This window comes from Perca fluviatilis, chromosome 21 (genome assembly GCF_010015445.1).
Source record: "Perca fluviatilis chromosome 21, GENO_Pfluv_1.0, whole genome shotgun sequence".
Classification (NCBI taxonomy): domain Eukaryota; kingdom Metazoa; phylum Chordata; class Actinopteri; order Perciformes; family Percidae; genus Perca; species Perca fluviatilis.
Window position 1 is genome coordinate 23,765,886 of NC_053132.1, and position 13,018 is coordinate 23,778,903.

Genomic DNA, 13,018 nt, shown 5'->3' on the forward strand with positions numbered 1-13,018 from the left:
TTCACGTTCACTTCTCCCACTGGAATCAATACACTCAGGACCTGCCGCTAGTCTCCTAAAGAGGCATGGCTGTGGCAGAGCCCACGTGACACAGATACAGGAAACTACTCTGAGTTGGGGCGTCTCGGTTCTAAACCGTGTCTGGTTTTACCCTGCACATTGAAAAATTACGCCAATGGGGCCCTGACCCAACATGTTGAAAAATGACACCAAAGGGATATCCAGAGCGTTAAAAAGTGATGCCAAGGGGTCCTGACCAAGCGTTAGTATTTTACGAGTTAGGAGTGAGAATGTGTTGGCTTCTCAGTAAGATTTGGGCCATTCATTTAACGGGTATTTCATCATAAACCAAAGTATTCAACAAATTAAAATTTAGACCTGATGGTGGCGCTAGATCAAAAGTCAGGGAATCACCAAAGTAAATACAATTCATCCTGATGGGAACATGAGTGTCTGTACCAAATGTCATGGCAGTCCATCCAATACTGTAGTTGCTGAGAGGTTTCACGCAGAACCACGAATGTCAACCTCATGGTAGCACTAGAGAAAAAGTCAGGGGATGCCCAAAGTCATTAGGATCCATTATCTGGGAACCATGGATGTCTATACCAAATTGTGCCAATCCATCAAGTAGACGTTATGACTGGATTAGTGAAAGCTTTGAGCTGGTGGAATTACATGAAAAATCAGGGAATCACCAAAGTCATTTGTATTCAATCTCCGGGGGCTATGGATATTTGCACCAGTTTCATGGCAATCTATTCAATAACCATTAAGATATTTCATTAAAATGCAAAAATGTCAACATCAAGGTGGCGTAGAGGAATACTCTGTGAATCACCAAATTCAGTAGGATTCACCCTCTTGGGACCATGAATGTCTGTACAGAAGCCAAGGACAGTCCATCTAATAGATTTCCGTCAGGACTAAATTGATGGACTCAAACAAACCAGCATTGGTAAAACCTTTTGCCAAATGAATGCAATGGGATGGGAAAGTGTACAATTCTGCATAGACTTCCTCCAACCATTTACTCAAAAGGGACAAAAAATTACAAAGAAAGGATTCTAGTGTTTTTGGACATTGACGTCACATCAGTGTCAATTTTGAGTTGTGCCTTGGTTGTGGAACCAAGCCAGTGCTTTCTGCTCCAATGCGGATTGCTTGCTGGTTCAGCTAACTCTACTGTCAGCTTGGTCACGAGTGCTGCAAACAAAGCCAGGAAAGTGCAGGTTTGATTTAGTTGACTATTGTAACAATCCACAAGATATTCCTTTAACTGCCATGAGATGCCGGCAGACACTGAAACACGGGTCCCGTGGGTATAAGTTGACAGATGTTTGGGCGTTTAGTGCTCCCATACTAGCCCTGGACTCTGTTTTAGAACAAAAACTTCCAGCTCAGTGGACTTACAAAACACTCCCAAACCCCTAGCTTACATTTCCAGCTGTGTAGCAGTAGTAAAGGTGAGCAACTGTTGTCAGCATTTTTTTAATGATGTATTACCTTTTCCACAGGTCCAACAGCTTAATATCAGTGATGGTACCATCTGTTTGACCATAAGACAAAATAGAAAGTTAATTATTGGGTTCTTGTGTCTTCAGATCAGTTAAGATTTTAAAAAACTGCTAGTCTTCCCCTAGCCTTGTACCAGCTGTGCCAAGTGGTAAACACACACACACACACACACACACACACACACACACACACACACACACACACACACACACACTCAGCACGTTTTATTCAATATCAGTTGAAGGTTTTTCAGTTTCTACTGGCCCCATGGCATTTCAGCCAGTTCCAGAGGATTGAGATGAATAGTAAAGGGGACACACAGTCTAACTGAAGGATCCTTTGCTCATAATGGCTTTACAGTATGTCTGCCTGTAATGGGCCGGTGGGAAGTTGATTAGAACCGTGTGCATTATTATCAGAGGTAATGACAGGTGTTAGATTATGATGAAGTGGCCTCTGGGCTCTTAAAGTCTGCAGCTGCAGGGCCATCAGGATAGTTTCTCGCCTTTGCATGGTATCTCTACTCTTTCTTTCATCTCTGCTTTGCTTCTTCCTAATTCTCTCATTCTCTCTTAACCGTATCTTTATCTTTGCTCCTTGTTCTAAGTGTAAGGCAGTAAAGCTTGATGTAGGCTATAAATATTGTAGGAAGAGACAAAGATAAGAATACAAAGGAATGAAGAGATGGGATTGAAAGAGATCAGTTCCTGCATAAAAGAGAATAGATAGCTGTAATATAATACTTCGACGCCTTAAAAGCCCCACTTTGTTTCTGTCTCATGACACTGTCTCCATTCCCAAAGAAAACGAGGAATAGTTTTAGCAAAACTAAAAGTCTGCTGTTACACAAGTAGTTCTGAGAGGTTGTAAGGGCGTTTTCATATCTGGTATGATTAATTCATACCCTCTCCCCATTCCACTCAGCATTGCCATTAGTTATCATCTATTTGTTTATGTTGTTGCTACAGTGTAGAGAAGCGCGCTAATCGCGAGATCCCAGTCCCATACAATGGAGTCGACCTTTGCATTATGCCTACTATTGGTTATATTTTGGAGACAATGTCAAAAATGACCCTCTCAGCTGGCTTTCTACTTTATTACCTATAGCCGTGCGGTTCAGAGGATGGTATCGGTACATGCTGTACACATGCAGATTTGAAGGAGACATGCAGCACTGAGAATATTCTTTGCAACTCTACTCGCGTTAAATAGCAGTCTACTTCAGTGTTTTGGTACAGGTGTTTTTTCACACCTGATGCAAACCCTACTCGAGGACACATGAACCGTACTCGAGACCACCTTTTCAAGAGGACCCGGGTACGGTACACTGTGTTCACACTAATCAAAAAAACTGAACTTTGGGGTCAAGTGTACTCAGATCTGGGCCCTGGTCCCTGATGTGAAAGCTTCCTTTATGTGTTTTCACAAACATGGCGACTGCTCTGCCCCCAAGGTAGGCAGCAACGACAGTGTAGACGAGTCGTCTATGTTGGCGATTCTTGCCCTAGTTGAGGACTTTTCCAGCATGGCTGCTAAAGCTCGCCATGTGACTCCAGCAACCACAGGAACCTAAAGAATAGTTTGACATTTTGAAAAGCACGCTTGTTCACTTTCTTGCCAAAGTTAATTACAAGATTGATACCACTATCTGACATGAGAGTGGTACCAATCTTCTAATCTAACTTTTGGCAAAAAAGGGAATACTACTACCTGATCCTTATTGTATCCGGGTATCATAAATTAGCTATATTACACCGGTGTACAAAGACAGCAATTTAAAAGCAATCTGTTTGGAGGAACATTGTATTCAAAATTAGATTTTCCGGTTGTCCAACGAATGTTTATTGTATTAGTGTCTATTAATTATGTCATTGTTAGAGACGCACCGATAGAGCGGCCATGACCGGCGACCAGCAGGTCAGTCTGACATATGCCGATTTCATGCCGGTCAACGCTACAATTAACTGACAACATAAGTTATACGAGTTACAGTTCTCAAGGACACACGCACACAAGGACGCGACAGCACAGTCTCTTTTTCCTTTCTCTCAACTTTTTCACCGTGTGTCCGCGCTATTCTCGCACATCAGAATCAGAATCAGAAAAGCTTTATTGCCAAGTATGTTTACACACACAAGGGATGTGTCTTGGTATCGTATGTGCAAGTCACATTAAAGCAACATGCACAAACACACGCCATATGCGGCGCCATCTCAACTCTCTCCTAACTCTCGCAACAGATACAGCATGACATGAGGAGAGGAGAGGGAAACAAAAAAGCGGCTCTCAGACTATCCTCATAAAGATAAGAACAGTGTGGGAACAGGAAAAAACACCTCAGCACATAAGCACACAACAGTACATTTGCACTGCTGCACATAACATAACACAATACAACATAACATAAATGTACAGTTGCACATTTAGCGGCGAAGGCGTGGGACTGGGGGTACAGAAGTCAACAACAGACAACACGAGACAAGATAGCAAGCAGGGTAGGCCTGGGAGGGAGAGGGAGAGAAAGCGCAAGTAGGGGAACCACGTGAATTAACCTGCAACATGTCAGCTGTTTGGAAATTCTTCAGCGTGCAGAAGATAACAAGTTTGCAATATGCAACACCTGCAAGGAAAAAGTAGGGCGTGGAGGGACGACACCAAAACCAAAATCACATTTTGTTTAGTTGGATATTGGATATGAAAAGAAGGAAATGGTTCTAACATTGCACTTTAGATGTGTGTGAATTTCCCACACCAGGAGTCATTTATATAGTTCTATTTTATAGTGATCCATTATCTGTTTAAAAAATGTTCTATGTTCTGTGCAAAATGTTCTATTAAAGAAAAGATAGAAAATAAATATTTGCGTGTGCTGTAAAGTGGTTAGAAAAAATGAAATCGGAATCGTCTAAAATCGGTATCGGCTGGCCTAACTCAAAGAAAATCGGAAATCGGAAACGGCCTAGAAATTTGTAATTGGTGCATCTCTATTCATAGTCCAATCGGTTCCCTCCCTTTTTAAGCTACAACTCTATCTCAATAATGATTGGATGACCTAAGCAAGTGGAGAGGGAGGCGGATCCTAGTGGACATGGCCTGTAGCCGCTGTAGCAGAGTTGCCCCGTGCAGGGTTAACCGCTGTATGGAGGCATCTTAATTAATCCTCGTTAAGCACCAGAAAATAAAATTGTTGAACACTAGAAAAGTGGAGAAACATCTAAACATTTCTCAGGTGATTACCACTAGTCGGGCAAAAAAAGACTGAAAGGGTCTGAAGGTGGCCCCAAAGGTGGCCATGTTTTGATGTAAATTGAAAGGGTTTATCTTCTGTGGTCCTCTCGTGGTGGGACATTTAAGACTTGTGTGTTAGTGATACAATTGTGATTAAACCACTCAACTATCTGTGTGCACAACCCTTTGGTGCTTGCTCTTATGTTAGTAAATTAGCATTTCTTCTTCTCATAGGGCCCTATTTTAACGATCTGAAACGCAAGTAGCTTTGTGGGCGGATCTCGACCGCTGTTGCTATTATACCGGCGGGATAAATGACTCTTGCGCCCGACGCAAATCTAAAATGGGTTGGTCTGAAGTAGCTAGGTGTGGTTTGGGCGTAACGTGCAATAAACCAATCAGAGCGTCATCTCACATTCCCTTTAAGAGCAGGTGCGCTTGTTCCATTGCGGCTTGTTATTATGACGGGGGATTTGCCTGGCGCACGCCAGCGGGAGCTGTCCGGGATGCGGTAATAATAAATAAAAGTAATAAATGCCCGTCTTGATCGTGTGGCGCATCTCCTCAAGTCTGGAGAGGATTGCTGCAGCCATGGAGCGTGGGCCTCCAAACGCACCACCTGCACCTGTTGTGCCCCTTCCTCTTCCCCCCACTCCATCTCCGTCCACCCGCTCCACCAGGAGCGCATCGCGCATTGCCACTCCCGGACCAGAATCCGCTGGACTGTCCAATCCCGCCGTAGTTCAACATCTCGTCTCCTTAAATCCTCTAATATTTCCTCATTTATGTCATCAACACATCCATGATTCATGGAAATGTTGTGTAAAACACAATAAGCCCCAAAGAATGCTGCGACTTTTTGAGGACTGTACTGTACGTTGTGCACACGCTACATTATGGCCAAGCATGCGCCCCTAAAATAGCATCTGAATAACGCGCTACTGACTTTAGACTGGCGCCACTGACTTTAGACCAGGTTTTTCCTGGTCAGTGGTGGAATTGTGTTCTGAAACTGCAAAATAGCACCAGGGAACGTTTGCGCCTGAACACGCCTCCTCTTTTCGCTGAACCGCCCCCGGGAGCGCAAATACATTCCCTAATTTACATCTGTGGAGGGAAAAGTCCGCTGTGCGTCGGGTGCAAAATAGGAATGATGCATGCGTCTGTGTACTAAGGCAATTGCGCTAAGTGCAAGATAGGGCCCATAGATACATCGTGCACTGTGACCTTTTCACTTTCCATCTGAATGGTGTGTACTTTAAGTATGCAAATGGGACATCAGAGGAGAGAGATGCTGCACAGGAACTACAGAGCATGCAAAGAGAGAACAGAGACCGGATACAGTGGTCATAACTTTTGACAGCTTTCCTGTCGTAGTACTCTATTTATTTGACCCTTACAGCAAAAAGTAAGACTTCATTTCTCAAATTTCTCTCCCAGTTATGGGCAGGGGCGCAACTACCCAGTGTCAGAGGGGTATGCAACAACAATTTTGGCGCATATAAATAAGTGTGCCCCCCGTTCTGATATGTTTACTACGTCCCCGCTGTCAGACATAGGCTAATTGTTATATTTTCCATCTCTGTCTGCACTATTTTTTCCCCAAAAAGGACATAGTGAATAGGTTGGTCAACAGAACTTCAAACCATACTGGACATTTAGTTTAGTGTGGTCTAACTAATAGAACTCCTACCTGATGTCATCACTGGTCTCATCTCTACTTGATGCCATCGCCGACCTCATGTCTGTCTCATTCACTCCTTGCCTGTGTTCTTCTCCACTAAGACATATTGTCAAACAAACATTATGTAATAGATTTTCCATATTAGTTTTTCCATAATATTAAGAAATGAATCTGTTGGTATCAAGTGGCTCCCCCTACACTTGCACCTAATGTTAGATCTACCTGTTGCCTTCCCCTGTCTTTCCTGATCCACCATCCTCACACCTGAATGAAATTAACTCACTGTTAAATATAGCAGCCTCAATTCAATTCTTAAATCAGCCTAGTGATGGCATAGATAAAAGACAAATATTTTGCAGTAAGGGCGTCTACTCAAGCCTGTTAGTCCTCTACAATGTTATATAATAACACTGACAAAATGCAGAAATGATTTAGAAATGCACAAAAGCAGCTACATAAAGAAAACACCAAAACAAATATTTGTAACTTTATTTTTATTTTCTTTTACCATTGCTGCGCCCCTATGCCCCGCATATAGCGCATACCCACTTTTTGCGCCACTGGTTATGGGTGAGTGGTTCAGCAGATATGTTTCATCCTACAGTCTACATTGCCTCTGTAGATATGGTTAGGGAGATAAAACCTCGGTAGCAATGTTACATCAAACCTGACTACAGAAGGGAAGACCAACTAAAGTGTAGTGCATTTCTCAGAGTGAGATCCCTCACTGACTGTTGCTGTAATAGGACCACAGTGTTGTATCTAAAAGTACAGACCAAAGCCTTTATCTGCTAAATCTCATGTCATTCCAGGCCCATAGTATCTTCTTTAGTCTGCATACTGTCTTGATACCTGCCTCCACCCATACCGATGCGTATTCACTTATTTTTGTATCGCTGTTCCTTCGTCTTTCTTCAAATGTTATTTTTTCCTAAATAACCGATGGCTTCAAAGAAGTCAAAGAACAGATCATAGACTAACAGGGATCAACTGTCTGTGCTTTTGTTTTCTTTCTGCAGAGGGTTTGGCCGTGGGGGTTGCATTCGGAGCCATTGGAAAGACTTCATCTGCTACGTTTGAAAGCGCCAGGTGAGATTGGTATCAAGGCAAAGAAGCACCCATACAGTCCGTTTTCACAGTTTAATATGGAAAAACAGCAGACATTCTGCACACAAGATTATAGATCCCACAAGAATGATGTTTAGAAGCACTGTGATTGGAGATTTTTTCATTATAAGCCTTAAAAAGTTAAGTTTAGTTATAAAGTTAATATTTTTGGGAATATTGATGTGTGTCACGATAAGACTATGGTCAGGCTTTACACCTGTGCCCACAACTGTGCTGTTACTGTGTGCTGCTAACATCTAGTGGTTACATTGGAGTACTGCAGAAGGATTTCAGGTCCGTACATGTGGAACTCTAGTCGTATCAAGGTTAATAACAAATCAAGCCCAATCTGGGGAACCAGCATCTCATTATGAAAGTCTGTTCTCTCTGTGGACCCATTTGAGAGAATCACAGTGAGCATAATTATGAAAAGACACACACTGCAAAAAAAAAAGGGAAACACTTTATAATACAGCCCGTGTTTTACAGTGCAATTTCATTGTATGAAGCGGGTACCAACAAAATACTCACCAGTTCCTACTGGTACTTGAATGTAGGGCCAATGGAAGAAAAAAATAAACTTGGGGTACAACATTCTCTTGCTATCTAGTTCATCCATTAACTTCACCTTTGCGCAATGTGAAGTGGATTGGATGGATTGGAAGTGCACCAAATTGAAAGATTAAGTGGTAAAAAAAATGATGTGATTTGGAGACATTGTATGCTGATTGATGTCATAGTTGGGAAGTAACCTGCTGTCAGATCCAACTAAAAGAATGGTGGACATGCCGTAGTGAACAGTACTGCACTTGAGGATTACCAGCAGGGGTGCGTGCCGAAGCCCCGTGGTTGGTGTTCCAATCGGAAAGGTTGGGCTGTCATAAGATTAACAGGACTAACAGCCATGCTATACCCACTCCGGCTGTGTTCAAAATCACATTCTAACGTACTGCAAACTACATACTCAGTCAGTAGGTACTGCATACTGCCCACTAAATCGATGAAGTATGCCATTAGCAGCAGACTGTTCACGCAGTACGTCTTCTCTGCGTCACGTGACTGTATCCATCCCGACGTTACTGGTCCGAGCTACCGTTAAATGAACGTTGTTTATCACAAATGTGAATTAACATTACCTCTTTCACTCAATTTAATATTTTGGAGCAAATTAATACTATAATATATTTGTTTTTGTTTTAAATGTTTTCGTGTTAAATGTTTTCTTAAGTAGATTAGATATGTGAGCTCTCGAGCATTCCTTAACTGTACCTTAATGTCTCTCGCCATCATTCATAATTGTTTTACCCAATGGTAAATTATTTAAAGTGCTCATATTATGCTCATTTTCAGGTTCATAATTGTATTTAGAGATTATATCAGAATAAAACATGGTTTAATTAAAAAAAACTCCATATATTTGTTGTACTGCACATTGCTGCAGCTCCTCTTTTCACCCTGTGTGTTGAGCTCTCTGTTTTAGCTACAGAGCGAGGCATCTCACTTCTGTTCAATCTTTGTTGGGAGTCGCACATGCACAGTACCTAGGTAAGGACTACTAGCCAGTCAGAAGCAGAGTATGAGGGCGTGCCACGCTAGCAGCTAGGCGAGCATTATAACGTGTGTCACAAAGTGACCACGTGTGTCTCTGAAGTAAAGGCTGGACTAGTAGAGCTGTTTGGAGCAGTTTGGGAACAGAGTTTTCTGTTGGAGATGGTAAGTCCCTTTGGGGGGGACTTTGGGCTTTTTCACTTTGTAAAGCTATAACATGCACAAAAAAGATATATAACACAATAAAGGAAAGGGAAAAAGCCAAACAGTATACCGGTAATATGAGCACTTTAAAGTGTCTGCCATTTCCCTCCCTAAAAATAATGAAAGTGCATCCTAAGTGTTAGTCAAAAAAGTATTGAAGGAAGCATTCTGACTGCTTTTGTTTCCTCAGAAATTTGGCCATCGGTATTGGCATCCAGAATTTCCCAGAAGGCTTGGCAGTGAGCCTGCCGCTCCGGGGTTCGGGAGTCTCAACGTGGAAAGCCTTCTGGTAAGGACAAGCGTGTGTCTGGGTCTAAACACTGCGTCAGAGAGGACAGTAATGTAACAACACTTTGCAAAAGGCTTAGACAGAGCACACATACTGACATTTTTTGAATTCTGTTTCTGTTTTTCGGTCAGGTATGGCCAGCTCAGTGGCATGGTCGAGCCTATTGCTGGGTTACTGGGCGCCGGCGCCGTCGTCTTGGCAGAACCTCTGTTGCCATATGCGTTGGCGTTTGCTGCCGGGGCGATGGTTTACGTGGTGGTGGATGACATTATACCTGAGGCCCAAATCAGGTGAGAAGGAAAAGAGGGATTACAGTAGATTTGTGCAAGAATGGATGACAATTTTTGGTCACACTTCACTTGAAGGTATCTACATAAGAGTGACATGACACTGTCCAAAAACCAAATGACACTTACTGACAGAAGCATTATTTCATAAACGTTTATGACTTGTTTATAATGTTTATGGCACGTTCATAACAGTGTCATGTCACTCTTATGTAGATACCTTCAAGTAAAGTGTAACCCAATTTTCATTATAGCCAGGTTAACGAGGGGATCACAAATACGGTGTCTTATATATATATAAAGATGGCCAAAGCATCGCCACTTCTCCCACTGTACAAAAGTGAAACCAAAACATCCCAGATATGGGCGCTGGCCTCTTGTAATTTTGGAGCCAGAGTCTGCGCAGAGCAGTAGGGATCGGGCGATAGAGACATGGTATCAAAGTCCCGCCCATACGCCCGTCTGACCAATTAGCCCTTGTGTTGCCCTGAGGGTCCCGGTCACGGAGTATGTTTACAAGCACACGAACGTTCCACCATTATTCCCAACATGACAATATTCCTAATTTGATACGGATCATGTACACCAGAGACTTTCAACAGGGGGTCCGAAACCGCCAAATTATAGAATGCTTTTTTTTTTTCTTTTTTTTTATGTCTGAAAATATACATTAACATGAATTATTAGCAAAGATAAATGTGTAGAAAACAACAACAACCTCGACATACAGGTGCCTGCCACATGTATGTTTGACATTAAAACATGATATATGAATATGTAAATAGTAGCTTAGTATTGTAGGCTCCCATAAAAAGGTAGGCCTCTGTGTAAAGGCTTTAGGCCGCCTTACACGTTATTGTAGGCCCAGTTTAATATGCAACTTCATTTTATACAATATATGTTAGTATGGGATCCCTGCTCGTCTCTCTTTCAGGTTAGGGGTCCTTTGCCTAAAAAAACATTGAAGACCCCTGATGTAAACAGCTTATTCTGTCTAGATATTCTGAATTTGAATATAACATTTTTCCGATGAAGACGTGTGACATGCTGGTGTTATTCATGTTTTAGAAGCATTCTGTGTATTCGGAATATGCGTCTCAATCAGGATTACCGCAGTTTGCGACAGTTTACTGCCTCTTGCCTGTTGTTTATGGGTTACAGTCAGCTCTGTGCGTTGCTATACATTTTCGTTAGCCATGTAAAGAACTCTGTCTATTTCTGAACAAGGGGGAAAAATGGAATATGTTGTGCTTGTAAATGTCAATCACAGCTGTCAATCCCTGTAACCCTAACCCAATCATCCCACTTTTATAATTAATAAAAAAAAAACTTGAACAAACATCGCCGTGATAAAACTACTTAACTACCTAAAACTACCTAAAATGACAGATACCATGTTCGGGAGAAATGCATTTGACGTTTACTTAGATTTTTGAGTTTGGCCCGTGTCCCATCAGCTAACATGGAGGGGGCGGGGTTTATGAGCTATACAGCAGCCAGCCGCTTGGGGGGGGGGGTGCGATCCAGATGTTTTGGCTTCACTTATGCAGTCTGTATCAACCCCTGGTCTCTAACTAATGTCCCATGTCTTCGCTCCAACATCAACCAGTGGAAACGGGAAGCTGGCCTCCTGGACCTCCATCCTGGGCTTCGTCGTGATGATGTCACTGGACGTTGGACTGGGCTGACCTCACCTCACCCAGCACCGTGTCAACCGAACACTCAACGGCCATGATGTCACCATTGCTCTGCTGACCTCAGTTTTTAAAAGAAAAAAGGGGACCAAACAAAGTGTATTATTCAGAAACACTATTTATCAATTTAGTTTGAATTGTTGTTGAGATCCAGCAGCGCTTACAGACACGGAGCTCTTTTGTAAAACAAGTTGTAAGGGTGACTGTACTTGAAGTTCTCTCTAATGTGTGTTTGTTTTTGGGCAGTTATTTTCTAAGAGCATCTGCCACTTCTTTCAAATGGCAGACATCTGATTTAGGAATATGTAATGATTATTCTAATTCCAGAGCTTGTGATTATTTTGTTGAGGTTAGTGCTTTTTGAGTTCTTTTTCAAAAGCATTATTTCAAAACAAAAAAATGTTTTCCCCCCCATTTCCTCATAATGGCAATACTTGAAGTCTGGTGTTTGAGTTGGTAATTTAAGGAACGATTTGTTTTGGTTTACTCTGTTCTGACTCTGGCTGTATCGTCGTTACAGCGAAACAGCGAGGTACAAGATCACTTTAACATGCACTTAACCCTCCTCCTCTATAACGAAAGTCTGCTTTTCGTCCCCATGTTGTGCCTTCTCTTGTTTAGGGCTGCCATCTACAGGCCAGTCTGAAGAATCACATGTTGTGGTCTGTGTCTAATTAATTAAATGCTGAAGATAACAATTGAAGTATTTGTATAATTAAACAACCAAGTGATCCTGATTCCTTCAGCGTGAGGTTTTTAACTCAGTGTTCACTTTCAGATTCCGTGAAGCTGACAGATCCTACAAAAACCTTAAAATGAGCTGCTGTGGTTTATGTTGTGTCTTTGAATCGGTTCTTTTCTTTCTCTGCTCTGAGCCAGCATGTGTAACACTTCATTAGAGTGGTCGGTAATCTAGCTATATTCTGATGTTAGCATTTAACTCAAAGCATTAGTGGAAAGCCTCACAGGGCCCCTGGCATAGCTGAAGGCTTTAGTCCAAGTCCAAGACCCAGGGCTTTAACCTAAAGGAGACCTGAGGAGCAAGACGTCCATAGGGTTATGCATGGCTATTATTCTTAATTCTAAGAATAATAACTCATGCAGTTGCCATTGAGCTGACAAGGCCCTACAAAGACAAAAAATGAGCACTTGTGGTTTTGTCTTTGAATTGTTCCGTTTTTGTCTCCGATTGATGCCTGCAGCTCTGAGCCAGTTGGGATATGAGATAAGATGCTATAACACTTCTATGGAATAACATAAATTCTAAGATTTAACATTTTTTTACACACGTAAAAATGAGTGGTTTCATACTGCCCCTGATTCATTTTAAGATCTCTTGCGTTTTCATAGGACAAACAGCTTTTCTCAATCTTGTGATGAACTTGTGACTAAGAAGTGTAGCTCCGAGAAAGTGCTTCCCCCTCAGAGAGGACTCCCACTAACCCCAGGGTGCAGTAAG

The 13,018-nt window shown here is 42.2% G+C and overlaps 2 protein-coding genes across 5 annotated transcripts in view; both read left to right on the top strand.

Moving 5' to 3' along the window:
* The window catches only part of slc39a11 (solute carrier family 39, member 11), a 168,934-nt gene extending 156,638 nt beyond the window's left edge, over window positions 1-12,296 (top strand). For all 4 annotated transcript variants that reach the window (XM_039787897.1, XM_039787900.1, XM_039787899.1 and 1 more), the window contains 4 exons: window positions 7,450-7,519; window positions 9,480-9,578; window positions 9,710-9,868; window positions 11,475-12,296. In XM_039787897.1, coding sequence (XP_039643831.1) covers window positions 7,450-7,519; window positions 9,480-9,578; window positions 9,710-9,868; window positions 11,475-11,553 — 407 coding nt within the window. In that variant the 3' untranslated portion in view covers window positions 11,554-12,296. The remainder of the gene's footprint in view (window positions 1-7,449; window positions 7,520-9,479; window positions 9,579-9,709; window positions 9,869-11,474) is intronic.
* A 117-nt stretch (window positions 12,297-12,413) lies between these two features.
* Window positions 12,414-13,018, top strand: part of pkd1b (polycystic kidney disease 1b) — a 77,031-nt gene continuing 76,426 nt past the window's right edge. The window contains exon 1 of the mRNA XM_039787896.1: window positions 12,414-13,013. The gene's annotated coding sequence lies outside the window, so the exon portion shown is untranslated. The remainder of the gene's footprint in view (window positions 13,014-13,018) is intronic.